Source organism: Nerophis ophidion, linkage group LG12 (assembly GCF_033978795.1).
Source record: "Nerophis ophidion isolate RoL-2023_Sa linkage group LG12, RoL_Noph_v1.0, whole genome shotgun sequence".
Lineage (NCBI taxonomy): Eukaryota > Metazoa > Chordata > Actinopteri > Syngnathiformes > Syngnathidae > Nerophis > Nerophis ophidion.
Window position 1 is genome coordinate 31,956,300 of NC_084622.1, and position 21,812 is coordinate 31,978,111.

The 21,812-nt window shown below is 39.7% G+C and overlaps 1 protein-coding gene across 1 annotated transcript; it reads left to right on the forward strand.

Moving 5' to 3' along the window:
• The first annotated feature begins 10,316 nt into the window (after positions 1–10,316).
• Positions 10,317–11,803, forward strand: LOC133563315 (ras association domain-containing protein 10-like). The gene has a single exon (XM_061917383.1). It carries the CDS (start codon positions 10,494–10,496, stop codon positions 11,712–11,714), a length of 1,221 nt encoding a protein of 406 aa, XP_061773367.1. The 5' UTR covers positions 10,317–10,493; the 3' UTR covers positions 11,715–11,803.
• Positions 11,804–21,812: the final 10,009 nt, after the last annotated feature.

A 21,812-nucleotide genomic window follows, 5' to 3' on the forward strand; every position in this document is an offset into this window, starting at 1 on the left:
CTCCAACACAGACACGAGAGTTCAGTTCAAAGCGGATCCAAGACAGCAGCGAGAGTCCCGTCCACAGGAGACCATCTCAAGCGGAGGCGGATCAGCAGCGTAGAGATGTCCCCAACCGATACAGGCGAGCGGTCCATCCTGGGTCCCGACGAGCGGTCCATCCTGGGTCTCGACTCTGGACAGCCAGTACTTCATCCATGGTTATCGGACCGGACCCCCTCCACAAGGGAGGGGGGGACATAGGAGAAAGAAAAGAAAAGAAGCGGCAGATCAACTGGTCTAAAAAGGAGGTCTATTTAAAGGCTAGAGTATACAGATGAGTTTTAAGGTGAGACTTAAATGCTTCTACTGAGGTAGCATCTCGAACTGTTACCGGGAGGGCATTCCAGAGTACTGGAGCCCGAACGGAAAACGCTCTATAGCCCGCAGACTTTTTTTGGGCTCTAGGAATCACTAATAAGCCGGAGTCTTTTGAACGCAGATTTCTTGCCGGGACATATGGTACAATACAATCGGCAAGATAGGCTGGAGCTAGACCGTGTAGTATTTTATACTTAAGTAGTAAAACTTTAAAGTCACATCTTAAGTGCACAGGAAGCCAGTGCAGGTGAGCCAGTACAGGCGTAATGTGATCAAACTTTCTTGTTCTTATCAAAAGTCTAGCAGCCGCATTTTGTACCAACTGTAATCTTTTAATGCTAGACATGGGGAGACCCAAAAATAATACGTTACAGTAATCGAGACGAGACGTAACAAACGCATGGATAATGATCTCGGCGTCTTTAGTGGACAAAATGGAGCGAATTTTAGCGATATTACGGAGATGAAAGAAGGCCGTTTTAGTAACGCTTTTAATGTGTGACTCAAAGGAGAGAGTTGGGTCGAAGATAATACCCAGATTTTTTACAGAGTCACCTTGTTTTATTATTTGGTTGTCAAATGTTAAAGTTGTATTATTAAATAGAGGTCGGTGTCTAGCAGGACCGATAATCAGCATTTCCGTTTTTTTGGCATTAAGTTGCAAAAAGTTAGCGGACATCCATTGTTTAATTTCATTAAGACACGCTTCCAACTGACTACAATCCGGCGTGTTGGTCAGCTTTAGGGGCATGTAGAGTTGGGTGTCATCAGCATAACAGTGAAAGCTAATACCGTATTTGTCAAAAAACATGAGCAGCAAAGCCAGAAAAAAACACTTTCGTCGGCTTTGAAGGAATTCTGGACCACCATCCTCCGTCTCATGAGGGGGAAGCCGTACCCTGTCAACACCTTGTATGTTGACGATGATGTGCTGCAGACCTCGACTGCGGATGTTGTGGATCGGTGGAGAGAATACTGCGAAAAATTCCTCAATCTTAGCCACACATCTTCCTATGAGGAAGCAGTGTCTGGAGAATCTGTGGTGGGCTCTCCTGTTTCTGGGGCTGATGTTGCCAAGGTAGTCAACAAAATCCTTGGTGGCAAGGCCCCGAGGATGGATGAGATCCGCCCAGAGTTCCTTAAAGCTCTGGATGCTGTGTGGCTGTGTTGGTGGACAAGACTCTACAACAATGCGTGGACATTGAGGACGATTAAATGAGTTTTCTCCGTCGGTTGGCAGGGCTCTCCCTTAGAGATAGGGTGGGAAGCTCTGTCATCTGAGAGGAGCTCAAAGTAAAGCTGCTGCTCCTCCTCATCGAGAGGAGCCAGTTGAGGTGGTTTCGGGCATCTGGTCAGGATGCCCCCTGGACGCCTCCCTAGGAAGGTGTTTAGGGCATGCGCAACCGGTAGGAGGGCACAGGGAAGACCAAGGACACATTGGCAAGACTATGTCTCCCGACTATGCCTCCCGGTAGGAGCTGGACGGAGTAGCTGGGGAGAGGGAAGTCTGGGCTATCCGACCTCGGATAAGCAGAAGATTAATAGATGGATCGATGGTTGGATGGATGGAATAAGGCTGTAACATAACAAAATGTGGAAAAAGTGAAGCGCTGTTAATACTTTCCGGATATAGATGGCATGATACAAAGAACACATCCATATACTCGTCAGTATTCAACAATTCCCACTCTTAACCCTGGAATTGAACCATCCCCACCTGCCCTCCAGAACCCACCCCTTTTATATTTGACAATGTACTACTAACAACTACAGTAGTTTTACTAAGTATTGTAATAATAATGTACCACATTTACCTTGTAATTCCGTCAAACACACCATCAGCAGCTTCTCCATATTTTTATCGACAAATGTCCGCCTAGATATTATTTGAACGTCCTTGGCTGGCGTGAGACTTATTCTGCTTCAGTATGGTGCAGACCGGCAGTGATACGCTATGGTTGCTTTGCCAAGTTGGCAACACAGTCAATCATGTTTTTGATGATTTATTTCTGTAGTTCAAAGCATATCATCCACTTCTTTTTCCCAGCAATGTCCCTCACATTTACTTTCTTAATATCCCTTGGTTGGAAAACAAAGTTATGGCCTTTTCTAGCTACAAGCTCAGATGTTTTGGTCGGATCTTACGGGCTTCACTGTGACACCAATTAATGGTGGGGATGATTGTTACTAAAATGTTTGCGTGCAATTTATACCAATTTATACTATATGTCTGGCGTATAATTTAAGATCTTGATTGGTTTGGCTTGTGTTTTCAGTGTCAACATCCCAGAAAGTGAAACCTTACATTGATGCTTTGACAGTCAGAGTTATTTCCAACGGTTCCTCACCAGAAAAACCAACAACTTTGTGGCACAATAAAACCTGCACAGGTTACGTATTAGCCTGAAAATGATACATTAATATTTGTTTTGCTTAAAGGCCTACTGAAACCCACTACTACCGACCACGAAGTCTGATAGTTTATATATCAATGATGAAATATTAACATTGCAACACATGCCAATACGGCCTTTTTAGTTTACTAAATCGCAATTTAAAATTTCCCGCAGAGTTTCTTGTTGAAAACGTCGCGGAATGATGACGCGTGCGCAAGACGTCACAGACTGTCAGGAAATATTAGCGCAGCACCATTTGCAGCTAAAAGTCGTCTCTTTTCATCGCGCAATTACACAGTATTCTGGACATCTGTGTTGCTGAATCTTTTGCAATTTGTTCAATTAATAATGGAGAAGTCAAAGTAGAAAGATGGAGTTGAGAAGCTTCAGCCTTTAGCCACACAAACACACGGTGATTCCTTGCTAAAAATTCCCGGAGGTGAAGCTTTACTACGGATCAGAGCAGTCAAACGAACATGGTTCCCGACCACTTGTCAACCGACAGGTTTCGGTGAGAAAATTATGTTAAAAAGTCGCCTCTTACCTGAGATCTGTGGAGTTTGCGCCGTCCTTGTATCTGCCGTCAACTTCCCTCAGACACTCGCCTCAAGACACCTGTGGACACACCCCTCCGACTATCAGGTACTATTTAATCTCACTAAAACACTAGCAACACAATAGAAAGATAAAGGATTTCCCAGAATTATCCTAGTAAATCTGTCTAAAAACATCTGAATCCGTCCCAATGCAATCGCCCCTTTTTTTTTTTTACTTTTTTTTTTAGTTTTATTTTTTTTCTAGTCCTTCGCTATCAATATCATCATCCACGAATCTTTCATCCTCGCTCAAATTAATGGGGAAATTGTTGTTTTCTCGGTCTTAATAGTTCTTGCTGCTGGAGGCTCCCATTAAAAACAATGTGAGGACGTGAGGAGCCCTCACCCTTGTGACGTCATCGTCTGCGACTTCCGGCAAAGACGAGGCTTTTTTATCAGCACCAAAAGTTGAGAACTTTATCGTCGATGTTCTGTACTAAATCCTTTCAGCAAAAATATGGTAATATTGCGAAATGATCAAGTATGACACATAGAATGGACTTGCTATCCCCGTTTAAATAAGAATATCTCATTTCAGTAGGCCTTTAATTTCGTTTAAATAAACAAAAATGACACCATATAAGTGTCAATGCAAAAGTGAATTACCTTACTGTAAAATGTAAATGTGAAATGCATCCAAATGTTGCTACCTTTCTGTCAGGATCTCTTGTGACAATTATCGTTAGTTTTTGGTGTTTTCTTCTACTTCAGGTTTGCCTCCTTTTTGGCTACTCTTCTCCTGAGCAATGGCTCTCTCACTTGTAGCAGATTGGCAACCAGGAACAGGTGTGTCTTGGTTGCCAACCAGGGTGCTTTTGATCATTGTGCTTGGAACTTGCATGCAACATAGCTTGTCTTATGCTTGCTCTACCGGTTTTGCTTTGTTGTGCACTTCCCTGGCGCACTAGTTTTTCAGTCGTTAAATAACGTTTACCTGAATTTCGAACTACATCGGGGGTCAAGACCAACATGACATGTCCTAAACTCTGTGAGACTGCAACGCAACACTTTTCTTTAAAGGCCTACTGAAACCCACTACTACCGACCACGCAGTCTGATAGTTTATATATCAATGAGGAAATCTTAACATTGCAGCACATGCCAATACGTTTAGTTTACTAATTTGCAATTTTAAATTTTGTGCTGAAAAATCCTGCTGAAACGTCTCGGTATGATGACGCGTGCGCGTGACGTCACGGTTTGTAGAGGACATTTTGTTCTAGCATCGTTCCCAGCAATTAAGTCGTCTGTTTTCATCGCAAAATTCCACAGTATTCTGGGCTCTGTGTTGCTGATTCTTTTGCAATTTGTTCAATGAATAATGGAGACATCAAAGAAGAAAGCTGTAGGTGGGAAGCGGTGTATTGTGGCCGGCTTTAGCAACACAAACACAGCCGGTGTTTCATTGTTTATATTCCGGAAAGATGACAGCCAAGCTTTACTATGGAACAAAGATGTCAAGCAAACACGGTTGGATTGGACCACACACACAAAGTACATTGTATTATGTGTATTAATAAAAAACATTTTTCCATTCTGTATTCTGAAGGCGATCTATGTCGTGTGCTACTCCAGCATCGATATGCGTCCTCCTGACCATCAGCGTCGGGTATGGCTCTATCCCTTGTTGCGGTTGGGCCTGGCCGAGTGGTCCTGCCATCCCCACGGCTGCCACGGCGCCTCTCACGGCATCTTCCCTATCTGAATTGCTTCCACTGCCCTTTTTTTTTTTTCCAGTCCTTCACTCTTTCACTTTCCTCATCCACGAATCTTTCATCCTCGCTCAAATTAATGGGGAAATCGTTGATTTCTCGGTCCGAATCGCTCTCGCTGCTGGTGGCCATGATTGTAAACAATGTTCAGATGTGAGGAGCTCCACAACTCTTGACGTCACGTGCATATTGTCTGCTACTTCCGGTACAGTCAAGGCTTTTTTTATCAGCACCAAAAGTTGCGAACTTTATAGTCGATGTTCTCTACTAAATATGGCAATATCGCGAAATGATCAAGTATGACACATAGAATGGACCTGCTATCCCCGTTTAAATAAGAAAATCGCATTTCAGTAAGCCTTTAAATTTGTCTCATTTTGTGTGTTTTTTTCCCCTTTTGTGTCGTTGTGGCTCCGGTCCAGTTAGGTGGCAGGAATATGAAGGCAGAGTGGGCGATATGCATTTGATAATGGCCCGCAACTGCGGATCATTTCTCGTTGTTCACTTATATGAGCCGTTGAAAAGACTCGACTCGCCGACTAATGTCACATCTCTGGATTGCAATGAAAGATTGGCAGAGAAAAAGCACTTCCATGTATCTCAAACGCTTTTTTAAATTGAAGTACCACTGTAGTTGTTTTGTTGGCTTGACTTTTTCATTAAGAGTAAGACATGAGGTCTACAATGTAAGATGAGGAAGAGATAAAGTGTTGCGGCATGTTGATACAAAATATGCTTTCTCCACAGGCAAAACAATCCTAAACTCTTCCTATGTAATGTATTATATGTTTTACTTTTTACAGAGGTAAAACAACAGAAGTGAAACAACACAACAACAGAAGTGAAACGACACAACAACAAATTTGACCGAAATACAGTAAAAAGTTACTGAAAAAACAATATTGTCAGTCTTAGTCCCCTGAGGGTTAAATGATAATGGTATTTTCTATTTATTTATTGCTTTTATTGCTACTATTTTTCTCCTCAATGTTATGTTTTTTTTAAATTAATTTATTAATGTTTTTGTGGAGGTTTCTCTTCTCCAGGGGGTTCCTCGGACCACCAAGCACTGACATGACAGCCCGGATCAGGATTACAACACTGTTTTATTAATGAATATAGTGTCTCTGTGTTTTTCGACATTTGTCTTGTCTGTCTCCGGTTCGCTCTCGCTCTTGTTCCAAATCCAACACCTCTCTCCTCCCCGGCTGTTGCCTTTTAACGGAGCGACAGGTGATTATATACAGTAAACAGGCCCAGGTGGGCCGTCTACGCACCTGTCGTTGATCTCGCAGCCGGTCGTGGCACACCTCGTTTCGTTGCAGGTCCGCAGGCCACGCCCCCCTTTACATTATTATTGATTTTTTAATTTTTACCTACATTTTATAGTATGTTTTGTGTTATTTATTTATTTTTAGATGGCGTTAATTGTAGTTATTCTCCAGTGTGGACACATTAAAGTTGCATTTTCCTCAGTCCTTAGTGGCTTGCTATGGTTTGTCATTGTCTATAGTGCTATGTGTGTGTGTGTGTGTGTGTGTGTGTGTGTGTGTGTGTGTGTGTGTGTGTGTGTGTGTGTGTGTGTGTGTGCGTGCGTGGGTGTGTGTGTGTTCTTGTATTTATACGCATTTTAAGACATCAACAAGGAAAAGTCCCTTCCATATGAGGACCATTGAACAAGTTAGGACATAAATCATGGACCCGATAGGGAAAACCATTGCATCTAATATAGAATGTCTTATTCGGTGGTGAAATCTATCAAAATTAGAGTGGTCACAAAAAGGAGGGATTTTTCAAATTGACTGTGTGTCGCTTTTAAAACTGCTCCCCCTCTGGTCAACATATGAAATAACAAGTGTGTGTAAGAAATTGAAATGTGCCCCCTTTGGTCTAAATGATTTAAAAAACATTAAATAAAAATGTATATATTCAGACATACTGTAATAACTTGAAGTAAATAATCAAGCTTGAAAACCAATAACTAACAAAAAAAAATTAAAAAAAACGAATAAATAAATAAAAGCAGTCTTTTTCTCATAAAATTGGGAACAATTTCTCATATTCTTTTTGTTTCTGTAATATTGAAATATTTTCTCGTAAAATTATTACTTTTTATGCAAAATAATTCCTTTTTTTGTAAAAAAAATACTTTTTTAATTCAAAATGGTGACATTTGGTGACATTCATCACAATATTGACAATGTTTTTGTTCTTGTAAAAGAGTGAATTTTTTTGAGTATAATATTGCCAAGTAAATTACCATAATGTTGCCAAAATTTTAAAGTTTTTGTTGTAAAATTGCAACTGTTATTCAGTAAAATTTCAACTTTTATCATAATATTGCATACATGTTCAGATTTTCTTGTGAAATTGTGACCTTTTTCTTGTGAAATTCCCTACTCATATTTCACAACAAGCTTTTTTATATTTGCATAGTATGTATATGTGTGTGTGTGTATATATATATATATATATATATATATATATATATATATATATATATATATGTATATTTGTAGGTGTGGGAAAAATCACAAGACTACTTAATCTCTACAGAACTGTTTCATGAGGGGTTCCCTCAATCATCAGGAGATTACAACAAAAAACAACACTGTACAACATCTTTAATACAAATGAAGTGAATAAGCAAGTAACCTTATTATGTATTATTAATGAATGTGATTAGGGACTGTGGGGAAGTGTGTGTTTGCTATAATTGTGTGTGTGTGAGTGTGTGTGTGTGTGTGTTTTCAACTCTCTTCTTTCTTTTTTTGTTGTTAAAGCACTTTGTGTTGCCAGGAGCCTGTGCATGCAAAATGCAGTATAAATAAAGTTTGAGTTATTAATGAAAAGGCCAAAGAAATTGGCTTTTTCACTTTCACTTCGGTTTTTTTTTAAACCGAAGTGAATAAAAAAGTATCATGTATTATTGATGAATTTGATTAGGGACTCTGTGAGGAAGCGCTGACTTGTCCAGGGTGTCCCTCGCCTTCCGCCGGTAACGCAGCTGAGATAGGCTCCAGTGACACCCCCCCATCTCCCCCCGACCTCGAAAAGGACAAGCAGTAGGAAAATGGATGGATGGATTAGGGCAGTTTTTTTAACCACTGTGCCGCGGCACACTAGTGTGCCGTGAGATACAGTCTGGTGTGCCTTTTTTTACACTTACATGTTGCGGTTAATTGTATTCTATCTTTATTTGTCGTTAGTTATATTTTCTGAATAAATTATGTGATAATGTTGATCAGTCAACTCAATTATCAAGATAAGAAAATTATATCAAAATCAAATTATTGATGTTACTTATGTATTTTCATCATTTTCCTCGACTGGTGCACTAACATCATGTGGTTTATTTTGTACATATGTAGCATCAACTACAAAGATACAAAGAATTGCTATTGCGACATCTAGTGGACACATTCAGAACACCTGTTTCTTTCATTCAAAAATTTATTTTTATACTCAGCAAACTATACCGCGGGCCGGATAAAACCTGATCGCGGGCCTGATCCAGCCCTGGAGCCGTACTTTTGACACCCTGGCGCTCGAATATGTTTTCCAGTGTGCTAAAGCCCACAAAAAGGTTTTAGTTGGTGGAATTGTAATACTATTAGTAAATAATATTAGTGTTGACTACAGATCATTAGAGGGGGTTGGAATATATATGTTGTATTACATTTGCCTTGTTCCTTATAACAAGAAGGTAAATAAGACAATATTTGGATGTGGTGTTCAGATAGTTTAACAAATAGTTCAGGGGTGTCAAACTCAATTTTATTGAGGGTCACGTTGCAATTTTGCTTGTAACAGTGAATATATATGAATATAAATACTATTATAATAATAATATGTATATCAATCAATCAATCAATGTTTACTTATATAGCCTAAAATCACTAGTGTCTCAAAGGGCTGCACAAACCACTACGACATCCTCGGTAGGCCCACATAAGGGCAAGGAAAACTCACACCCAGTGGGACATCGGTGACAATAATGACCCAGTGGAGAGGAGGAAAGCAATGGATGTCGAGCGGGTCTAACATGATACTGTGAAAGTTCGATCCATAATGGATCCAACACAGTCGCGAGAGTCCAGTCCAAAGCGGATCCAACACAGCAGCGAGAGTCCCGTTCACAGCGGAGCCAGCAGGAAACCATCCCAAGCGGAGGCGGATCAGCAGCGCAGAGATGTCCCCAGCCGATACACAGGCAAGCAGTACATGGCCACCGGATCGGACCGGACCCCCTCCACAAGGGAGAGTGGGACATAGAAGAAAAAGAAAAGAAACGGCAGATCATCTGGTCTAAAAAGGGAGTCTATTTAAAGGCTAGAGTATACAAATGAGTTTTAAGGTGAGACTTAATGTCTCGTCTCGATTACTGTAACGTATTTTTTTGGGGTCTCCCCATGTCTAGCATTAAAAGATTACAGTTGGCACAAAGTGCGGCTGCTAGACTTTTGACAAGAACAAGAAAGTTTGATCACATTACGCCTGTACTGGCTCACCTGCACTGGCTTCCTGTGCACTTAAGATGTGACTTTAAGGTTTTACTACTTACGTATAAAATACTACACGGTCTAGCTCCATCCTATCTTGCCGATTGTATTGTACCATATGTCCCGGCAAGAAATCTGCGTTCAAAGGACTCCGGCTTATTAATGATTCCCAAAGCCCAAAATTATAATATTATTTCTTTTCATATATATATATATCTTGCATGGAAAATTATTATATTGCTTTGGTACCATAAGTCCGTGTGGTGGGTACTAGTGGGTTTCAGCAGGCCTTTAAACTGCTACAGGAAAATACCCCCCCCAAAATGGAAAATGACACCAAAATAGGAGCGCAAAACAAGAACTAAAACACGACACAGGAAAACAGCAACAAACTCCAAATAAGTCACAGCGTGATGTGACAGGTGGTGATAGTGATGCATGGTTGGTTATGGATTTAAGTGGTATCCAACAATTGTGACGACTTTTTACTGTCAACTGAGTTTTATTTGTTTTAATGATTTCCGCTGGTGGTGTGCCTCTGCATTTTTTTTCTAACGCAAAAGATGTGCCTCGGCTCAAAAAAGGTTGACTGCGGGGATGTGTGTTTGCTATACTTGTGTGAGTGTGTGTGTGTGTGTGTGTGGGGTGTATGTGTCAGAGAGAGAGCGAGAGAGAGAGAGAGAGAGAGGGGTGGAAGACAAAAGGGGGCGTGTCCAAAGCTCCCTGCAGCTTCCTGTTGTCTCCCACGCGCTCAGCTCGTCCCAACACAGACACGAACCTGTCCTCCTATCCACCGCACTGCTGCTGCCGCCGTGGACACACTGCATGTCCACGAGAAGACATGATGGAAATACTTCCAGAAGGAACTCTCAACTTTTGACGATTACTTATAAAAAAATAAATAAAAATAGAATCACTTAAGTAGGGATGGAGGCCGAGGAGGGGAAGATCTCGGTGTGGGTCTGCCGGGAAGAGAAGCTGGTCTCGGGCATGACCAAGCGCACCACCTGCGCCGATGTGGTCCAAGTCCTGCTGGGGGACCAGAACCTGCGGCAAGGGGCCGCGGCGGGCATGTTGTCCGGACCTTGCCAGTCCTACTGCCTGGTGGAGAAGTGGCGAGGCTTCGAGAGGATTCTACCCGCCAAGACCAAAATCCTCCGCCTGTGGAGCGCCTGGGGGAGCCAGCAGGGCGACGTCCGCTTCGTCCTGCTCAAGAACGACGCGTCCCTGCCCAGCAACGGACCTCGCAGCGCCGAAGCCAAAGTGGTCCAGAGTCGAGAGAACTGGGTGACCCCCGCTAGAACCCCCAACCTTTCCCAGGAGCGGCAGAGGCGCATCGTCCGGAAAGCCTTCAGAAAGTTGGACAAAATGAACAAGAAGAAGGAGCAGACGTCCGTGGACAAGATGGAGACTTTGGTGCACCTGGTGGTCTCCCAGGATCACACCATCCGCCAGCAGGTGCGCAGGATCCAAGAACTGGACCGGGACATCGAGTCCTACGAGGCCAAGGTGCACTCGGAGCGCATGAAGCGACACGGCGCCAACTACGTGCAGGACACGTACATGGACGGCGAGACGGAGGGCGTGGACGCGCACGCGCAGTGCACGAGCGAGGCGCTCGAGGAGCACGCGCGCCGGTGCGAGGAGGTGGTGCGCGTGCACGAGGAGCTGACGGCGCGCCAGGCGCTCGCGGAGGACATCACCGGGGAGATCCAGGAGGAACTCAACCGGAGGTGGATGAGACGGCGGGGGGGTGACGTCACGCAGGAGCCTCAGGGCTCCCACGGCGACCAGGAGGAGGAGGACAGGGTCAAAACCCAGCTGGATACAAGTCTTTACATCGGCCTGAGACTGAAGACGGACTTGGACGCCGTCAAGGCGGACTTGGACCTGAGTCTGGCTCAGTGGGAGAGCAAGGAGAGAGAACTGCTGGAGCTGCTGGCCAAAGTGGAGTCTGTGGAGTTTTGTGATGTTGACGACAGGAAGTCGGATGAAGGTGCGGAGGGGACAGGGGAGAAGGGCAGCATGTGGGTGGAGCAGGCCAGGGGTCTGGCCAAGACCTGCAACGACGAGGACTCGGACACGGGCCTGAGCTCCATGCACAGTCAGGACTCGGACAACCCGCCTGTGTGCGAATCTCTGGTCTGACTTGCATAACAATCTTGGACAATATTTGCACAATTATAAGCTCAACGTAAGTGCCACATGTTAGTGTACTCTACAGGGGAGCCGAAAAGGGGGGGGGGGGGGGGGGGGGGTAAAGGAAACGGATTCTAGGGGCCCATGATGGAGGGGGGCCCAGAGAGGCCCCTAATGATGATGAAATTATATGAAATTATGTGTTGGGGGCCCTGTAAATAATCTTTTCATAGGGCCTAAAATCCCTAGCGGCGCCTCTGGTACTCTATAACGACAATATAGATCAGGGGTAAGTCCAAAGTGCGAATTTATTGGCACGTCCTGGATTAGAACATTCCACAAACAACAGGATTTGTTCCCCGGTTCCATTTTTTTCTTTATGATTTCTGTGCATCTCGTTGTGATTGACTGGTCCTGTACAAGCGAAATCAGGGGTGTCACATGGAGAAAAACCTACTCCCAAATGGGCCAAACTGGTAAAATTACGGCACGATAACTTAAAAATAAAGACAACTTCAGATTGTTGTTTTTTTTGTTTAGGAATAGAACAAGCACATTCTGAAAATGTACAAATCTTCAGACATTAGACAAACTTTAAAGGCCTACTGAAATTAGTTTTTCTTATTTAAACGGGGATAGCAGGTCCATTCTATGTGTCATACTTGATCGTTTCGCGATATTGCCATATTTTTGCTGAAAGGATTTAGTAGAGAACATCCACAATAAAATTCGCAAATTTCGGTTTCTAACAGAAAAGCCTTGCCTTTTCCGGAAGTCGCAGACTTGTTGATGGCTCCTCACATATTCACATTGATTTTAATGGGAGCCTCCAACAAAAACAGCTATTCGGACCGAGAAAACGACAACTTCCCCATTAATTTGGGCGAGGATGAAAGATTTGTGTTTAAGGATATTGATAGCGACGGACTAGAAAAAAACAAACAAAAAAAAAAGTTTAAAAAAAACACACAATTGCATTGGGACGGATTCTGATGTTTTTAGACACATTTACTAGGATAATTCTGGGAAATCCCTTATCTTTCTATTGTGCTGCTAGTGTTTTAGTGAGTTTAACAGTACCTGATAGTCGGAGGTGTATGTCCTTGGGTGTCTTGACGCCAATGTCTCAGGGAAGTCCACGGCAGCTTTATGGACGGGGCAAGCTCAGCTGATTTTCAATAAGAAGCGACTTTTTACCACAATTTTCTCACCAAAACCTGCTGGTTGACATTCGGTCGGGATCCATGTTCGCATGACCGCTGTGATCCATAGTAAAGTTTTACCCCCGGGAATTTTAAATAAGGAATCACCGTGTGTTTGTGTGGCTAAAGGCTAAAGCTTCCCAACTCCATCTTTCTACTTTGACTTCTCCAATATTAATTGAACAAATTACAAAATATTCAGCAACACTGATCTCCAAAATACTGTGTAATTATTCGGTTAAAGCAGACAAATTTAAGCTGTGTGTGTGTGCAGCGCTCATATTTCCTAACAGTCCGTGAAGTCACGCGTATACGTCATCATTACGCAACGTTTTCAAAAAGAAACTCCCTGGAAATTTAAAATTGCAATTTAGGAAACTAAAAAGGCCGTATTGGCATGTGTTGCAATGTTAATATTTCATCATTGATATATAAACTATCAGACTGCATGGTGGGTAGTAGTGGGTTTCAGTAGGCCTTTAATGATCCACAAGGGAAATTGTTCCACACAGTAGCTCAGTTACAAAGGATGGAAAGTGTAAGGATGGAAAGGATAATGCAGGTATAAAGTAGACTAAAAATGTATCGTAGTAGCAATATAAAGTATAACATATGTGCAATCATAATGTTTTTTTTTTTTTTTTTACACTTACATGGTTTAGTTAATTGTATTCTATCGTTATTTGTCGTTAGTTATATTTTCTGAATAAATTATGTGATAATGTTGATCAGTCAACTCAACTATCAAGATAAGAAAATTATATCAAAATCAAATTATTGATGTTACTTATGTATTTTCATCATTTTCCTCGACTGGTGCACTAACATCATGTGGTTTATTTTGTACATATGTAGCATCAACAACACAGATACAAAGAATTGCTATTGCAACATCTAGTGGACACATTCAGAACACCTGTTTCTTTCATTCAAAAATTTCAGGTTAATTCTTATACTTAGCAAACTATACCGTGGACCGGATAAAACCTGATCGCGGGCCTGATCCAGCCCTGGGGCCGTACTTTTGACACCCTGGCGCTCGAATATGTTTTCCAGTGTGCTAAAGCCCACAAAAAGGTTTTAGTTGGTGGAATTGTAATACTATTAGTAAATAATATTAGTGTTGACTATAGATCATTAGAGGGGGATGGAATATACATATTGTATTAAATTTGCCTTGTTCCTTATAAATAGAAGGTAAATAAGATAATATTTGGATGTGGTGTTCAAATAGTTTAAAAAATAATTCAGGGGTGTCAAACTCAATTTTATTGAGGGTCACGTTGCAATTTTGCTTGTAACAGTGAATATATATGAATATAAATACTATTATAATAATAATATGTATATATATATATTATTATAATATTATTTATTTTCATATATATATATATATATATATATATATATATATATATATATATCTTGCATAGAAAATTATTATATTGCTTTGGTACCATAAGTCAAGGCTGGTAAAAATGTTAGCATTTATTTTTGATAACCCAAAAAAAAAAAATGCTTAAAACATCTTGTTGCATGATCAGATAATATCAAAGTGTATTACATATGCAGTAAATTATTATAAAAAAAAAAATAGCCAGAAAGTTCTGTGATATTTCCACTTTTATGATGTAGCAGGCCACGATAAATGATTTAGATGCCACTTGAAATTACATGGCAGCCTTAAGTTTAGCATACATTGATTGAGCTATATTGTATTGTTTTACTATAATAGTACTAATGTACTAAATATATTAATCCTTAAATTTTTATATAACGTCCCTCGCTATAAAACGTTTGGACACCCCTGATCTAGAATATGTTGTCTTTGACCTCTATCAGGATTCTATTCTGAAGTGGTAACTTCTAAATTCATGTAGTTTTATTTTTGAAAGGTCACACAAAGAACATATTTTGATACAAGCAAAGTACAGTTTGCTCCTATTTCTAAGCATACATATTTATTTATATATATATTTCTATAAATAGACAGGTCAGCAACAAGGTTTCATGAATACTGTATGAGTACCACTCTGCAATGACCCCTGAACCTCAAACATTGCAATTATTCTTTGCATTCAATAGTTATATTGAGTGAAAATAGTAGCCACTATTTTGTCATAAACTACAGTAGGTGTGTACTTGTGTTGCACACAATTCAATGTAATCTTTACGGTTGTTTGGATAAACAGAACATGCCATTTGTATTCATAAAGAACAATGAAATTGTTAAAATTGTACAGCAGTTTATAGTGCTAACATGTTTTATATTTCCAAAGTCTTACACCCTCCCAAAAATAAACAAACAACACATTTTAAAGACACATGGAGAGAAAAAAGAAAGTGAAATACATAGAAATGAAGAATAAAATGGATGAATGAACATTTAATATCACTTCTACCTTGATTGAAGATTCTTGCTGGTGAAGAGAGTTCTTGAGTTCAATAGAGTTTTTTTACCTTCTTTATTAAAGTGCTGGCACTTGCAACTTTATTTGGCCCCTTGGTGGCCATACTCAGTTAGAAAAAGCACAAGACAGAGTATTTTTGGTTTGGGAACTTGACTCTGCTGAGTAATGACATAGAGATGACACTGTGACGCGTTTGTTCTTCGCAATGTTCCGTTGTACGATAACCGATACTGCACACAAAACGTGGCGGGAAATTTCAAGTTAAAAACCGAATCATTCCAAAACCGAAGTACCACTGTGTAGTGTTTTGCTTTTGAAATACCGTGAAAAGCCTGTCCCTTAAATATTAATAAATATACTTTTAATGAAAGGAGGTGCAGTGGAATAATTTTACTAACAATAAATTATGTTTTTGCAGATTTACAACGTAATACCTGCTCTTCCTGTTTGGGTATTAATGAAGGCCATAATGAGAGTTATCATTGCTAATAAACCTGGATATCATTTTAGGTGTTCAATACCAGTGAGATAAATAGATAATGACTTGCATTCCCTGGTGTGGTCATCTACATTTCTTAACACGAGACCGGGGTTCTGGCGAGACGTGATCACCATTGGAATTGATGCAACCTCTGCATTTGGCCATGAGTATGAATCCAAGCAATGCGGAAATGTAATTATGCATTAAAGGACTCTTTCACGTGAATACAATCGTTTGACTATATATATATATATATATATATATATATATATATATATATATATATATATATATATATATATATATATATATATATATATATGTGTGTGTGTGTATGACTGGGATAATCACAAGAATACTTCATCTCTACAGAACTGTTTCATCAGGGGTTCCCTCAATCGTCAGGAGATTTTGGGTTGAGGGAACCCCTGATGAAACACTTCTGTAAAGATGAAGTAGTCTTGTGATTTTTCCCACTTATACATATATTGCGCTCTACCACGGTATCGAGCACTATTCTCTGTATAATCCAGTTTAGACATACATATATATATTGTATGTCATCTAATATACATTTCATTACATGTCATGAATACACTATCAAGACAATCTAATGAATAATTTATTAGGTTATGGACTTATGTTAAGATGGCATAGTTTTTTGTTTCCCAGGGAAAAAACAGCAACCATAACCTAATAAATCATATATTGGATCGTTTGCAACGTGAAACATAAATATCAACCCTCTGGAGCAAAAAGCCATGGAGTGCGAAAAAGTACTGTAAGTACACTTTGAAGGCCAACAGGACATGACCATTTAGTCTTTGAAGGGCTTTAAAACATTTTTTGGGATTCATTTTTCGTCTTGCTTTTTTATTTGTTCAAATTTCTCAATAAACATCTGTCTGAGACAAAAGTACAAAGCATGTAATGATTTTTTTTTTGTTGGTTTGTTTTTTGGTCCCTTTTGAAGGCCTTTTTGATCAGATAATTTTAGAAGTTTGCTGTAGCTGTTGCAATATTTTACATGTATTTGGGATTTGTTATATATTGCATCTATAATATAAAGCTATAATATAATGTAATAATATAAAATATCAGTATATCTTATATAATTTATATATAATATGTAAATATTACATATATGTTATATTTTATATTGCTACTATGGTATATATTTGTGTACCATAGTAGCAATATACAACCTAGTACCACCTTTTGTTTTCGCCTTCTTTTTGTGCCCTTGTGTGCATTATCCTTTCCATCCTTACCCTTTCCAGCCTTTGTAATTGAGCTTCTGTGTGGAAAAAAATCCCTTGTGGTTCAATAAAGTTTGTCTCAGTCTAAATCTAAGTTTAAATCAGTGAAATAACTTGTGTTTTGCAAATGTATACTAATTGAAAACTGTGACGTTATTTCATCAAAAAGACTCTTGTCATAAAAATTAAAAAAATCACTAAAACTGGTAACTGTTTATGACTGAGATTGATTGAGAGATTTTAGCAAAAAAATAAAAAATAACAATACAATGTGTTTTGAAAAATTGAGGACTTATGTCCTGTTTGGCTTTGGAGTATTGTCCAACTGCCAGTATATTGTCCACCTGTGTAAGAATGGCCATGGAAATGTTTTATTTAACATGAAGAAAAAAAACCTTCAAAACAATGATGTATAGTGGAACAAAACAAATTTGACCAAAATACAGTAACAAGTTACTGAAATTCAAAAATGTCAGTCTTAGTCTCCTGAGGGTTAAATGACAAAATGTAAAAACATATTGTTGTTTAATGCAGAATTTGTAAAGAGCCCATAAATGCGGAATCACATTTCCACATTGATTCATACACATGTGCAGATGCAAGGCGCGCACAAATTCCAATGTGGTCATGTTCCTGCCGCCATGTTGTACTTTTCCCACAGAAGTACAGTATCTGTTGTATGCCTTCAACCATAACTTCATTTCTTTTTAAAATTATAGAAAGATTTATCAAGACATCAATCTGTAACACCTACGTCCGAAACACATAGTAGACTAGGGGTACTTTTTTTTAGAGTTATAGGTCCATTTGTTGAATTTGGTTAAGTAACACCTACTAATTCATTCATATTAAAAACAAAATATCCTTAATTTGAAGCTAAAACAAAAACCATCAATCAATGTTTATCAATGTTTATTTATATAGCCCCAAATCACAAATGTCTCAAAGGACTGCACAAATCATTACGACTACAACATCCTCGGAAGAACCCACAAAAGGGCAAGGAAAACTCACACCCAGTGGGCAGGGAGAATTCCCATCCAGTGGGACGCCAGTGACAATGCTGACTATGAGAAACCTTGGAGAGGACCTCAGATGAAAAACCATGAATTCCAAAAAGTATTACAAAAACTATTGTTCTCCTAAGACACATCAAAGACCTCGGCAGTTGAAACCTGTTTGACTGTTTTTGCTATTTTTTGGTGTCGGACTGATTTAGTTTTTTTTTTGGACAAATTTGGCCACTGTCTACCAATCATTAAAAAACACTTTCCAGAGATTATTGTCTGTACTATTCAAGTAAAGAATATTCACTCTATGTAAAAACCACAGTGCTTACAGTATTGTTGAAAGTCCCCATGAATCCCTTTCTGTTTTCCAGAATAAAATTGTTGTCTATTTGCATTGGCCCTGTGATAAAGTGGCGACTTGTACAGGGTGTACCCCGACTCCAGCCCGAGTGCAGCTGGGATAGGCTCCAGCCACCCCCGCGACACAGAGAGGGACAAGCGGTAGATAAATGGATGGATGGATGGAACATTGCACTCCACCCAAATTGAGCGACAGAATGCTAAAAATAGCCACACACACACACACACACAAAGGAAAAATCAACACTGAGGGGCCTTGGTCACGTGCAGCATTTTGTATAGTAGGAGAGTTCAGTCAGAGTGGATCATTCATTTCTCACTAAAGAGAAAAAGTGGGAATCAGTGACTCAACCGTCACATGAGTGTGAATAAAATGAATAAAAATAACTTAAGTTTCATTAAGTTTGTGATCAATAATGTGATCTTTTTATCAGTTCAATGGCAAAGTTTAAAGTGCATCTATAGTACAAACCCCGTTTCCATATGAGTTGGGAAATTGTGTTAGATGTAAAAATAAACGGAATATAATGATTTGCAAATCCTTTTCAACCCATATTTAATTGAATGCACTACAAAGACAAGATATTTGATGTTCAAACTCATAAACTTTATTTTTTTTTTGCAAATAATAAGTAACTTAGAATTTCATGGCTGCAACACGTGCAAAAGTAGTTGGGAAAGGGCATGTTCACCACTGTGTTATATCACCTTTTCTTTTAACAACACTCAATAAACGTTTGGGAACCGAGGAAACTAATTGTTGAAGCCTTGAAAGTGGAATTTTTATTTAGAGCTTCAGTCATTCAACAGTCCGGGGTCTCCGCTGTCGTATTTTACGCTTCATAATGCCCCCCACATTTTCCATATGTTGCTCCAAAACCTGTATGGACCATTCAGCATTAATAGTGCCTTCACAGATGTGTAAGTTACCCATGCCTTGGGCACTGATACACCCCCATACCATCACAGATGCTGGCTTTTGAACTTTGTGCCTATAACAATCCGGATGGTTATTTTCCTCTGTGTTCCGGAGGACACCACGCCCACAGTTTTCAAATATAATTTGAAATGTGGACTCGTCAGACCATAGAACACCTTTCCACTTTGCATCAGTCCATCTTACAGGAGCTCGGGCCCAGCGAAGCCAGCGGCGTTCCTTGGTGTTGTTGATAAATGGGTTTTGCTTTGCATAGTAGAGTTTTAACTTGCACTTACAGATGTAGCGACCAACTGTAGTTACTGACAGTGGTTTTATGAAGTGTTCCTGAGCCCATGCGGTGATATCCTTTACACACTGATGTCGGTTTTTGATGCAGTACCACCTGAGGGATCAATGGTCCGTAAAATCATCGCTTACATGCAGTGATTTCTCCAGATTCTCAGAACTTTTTGATGATTTTACGGACCGCAGATGGTAAAATCCCTAAATTCCTTGCAACAGCTCATTGAGAAATGTTGTTCTAAAACTGTTCGACAATTTGCTTACAAATCGGTGACCCTCGCCCCATCCTTGTTTGTGAATTACTTAGCATTTCATTGAAGCTGCTTTTATACCCAATCATGGCACCCACCTGTTCCCAATTAGCCTGCACACTTGTGGGATGTTCCAAATAAGTGTTTGAAGAGAATTTGTCAACTTTATCAGTATTTATTGCCACCTTTCCCAACTTCTTTGTCACGTGTTGCTTGCATCAAATTCTAAAGTTAATGATTATTTGCAACAAAAAAAATGTTTATCAGTTTGAACATCAAATATGTTGTCTTTGTAGCATATTCAACTGAATATGGGTTGAAAATGATTTGTAAATCATTGTATTCGGTTTATATTTACATCTAACACAGTTTCCCAACTCATATGGAAACGGGGTTTGTATAATATGATGACTTCATCATAGCGCATTTGGAAGTTTGCGGCTGCACTCCAAAGCCGATTTTTTATCCTTTTTTCAAGCATATTTTACTTATTTTTGGCCATTTAACATTTCCAAGCATAAAAATGGCTAAATGAACTATGAATACAAACACTACAATTGGGGCCCTAAGCAGAATTGTAAAACAAACCTCACTTTTTCTTATATGTGAAACCACTTTTATACTTTTTAGATCAAACTTGAATTTGATTTGATGCATGTTTTTTTTTTTTTTTCACCAAAACAAAATAATTATAAAGAACATGTTCAATAATTTTTTTTCAAGTGCAAAATAACAATTTTAGCATAATTAAAACATATATTGATAAACCTTACAACCTAAACACCAACCTGGATAGGAGCCCTGTACTGTCTGCCTCATAAGACAAGCACTAATGCTGTGTGCCACCAGAGCCAATGAGACTTGGAGAGGAAATCTGACTGTACCTTGCTAACAGTGACAGAGCAGGAAGCGGCTAGGAATACGTTTGCGATAACATTTCCTATGAAGCGCCCTGTCTTCAATTGACATTGCCCATGAGCTTCCCTGTGCACAGTGCGTGTTCTGCGATTCGGGCCCAGACTACAGCAGTATTGACCACCAGATGAGGCTAAACCAATCGCAGCGCTCTGTTCAGCATCGTGGCCACTGATTGGCTCAGCCTCAGTCAGCATTAATCGGTTTATGGATTAAAAGAGGTGTCAAGGTGACTATGTGAGTGTTGTTTCATGTCCACAGGGCCCTCATGATGTTGAAAAAAAAACAAATTTTAAAGGTCTTTATGCTCTGTTTATGAAAATATTAAATTCATAATAATTCCATTTAATAAAACCAATTACAACAATAAAATAGAAGCTATACAAAAAATAAACACTCTTTTTTATGTAGTAATGTCAAATCCTGAATGTCTGACTGTTCATCTGTAAAGTAATAACTTGTATTACTTGTAAGAATAACAATATGTTCAGCCGGCCTGTGTAGAGCAAATTTTCGGGCCATTTGGTCTCTCCCTGGCCACAGCATGACAACATAATAGCTGACATTATACCAGCAACTCAGAGGCTCCATATACAGTAGTGTTCACACAAAATGCAGCCATTCTGCTCTGCGGCTGCATTTCAGCGTTTCCCACTGAGGCCTTCAGTGATGTCCGACTTCAATTATTACCTCTCAAAATACCATCATGTTTGTCCCCACATGACCATTGCTGGAGAAATACTATACAGAAACACATTTACGCACTACTGGACATTGAAACACATCAACATTGTACAAAACGGGTTATTTTTTGGCGCATCTAAAAATCTAGAAACCCGCATCAGCATTTAAAACATATTTTATGTGGTACTGTCAAAATTTAAATTGCACAAATCATATTTAACTTGAAAAAATTAAGAAATAAAATATCTGAACTCACAATTAGTAGAACCCACTCGGGGTTGGTTGACATGGTCTCACACGATGTAGTTTTTC

What these genes read in the sequence shown, in the direction of transcription:
- LOC133563315 (XM_061917383.1), top strand. Translation starts at nt 10,494, where the DNA reads ATGGAGGCCGAGGAGGGGAAGATCTCGGTGTGGGTCTGCCGGGAAGAG.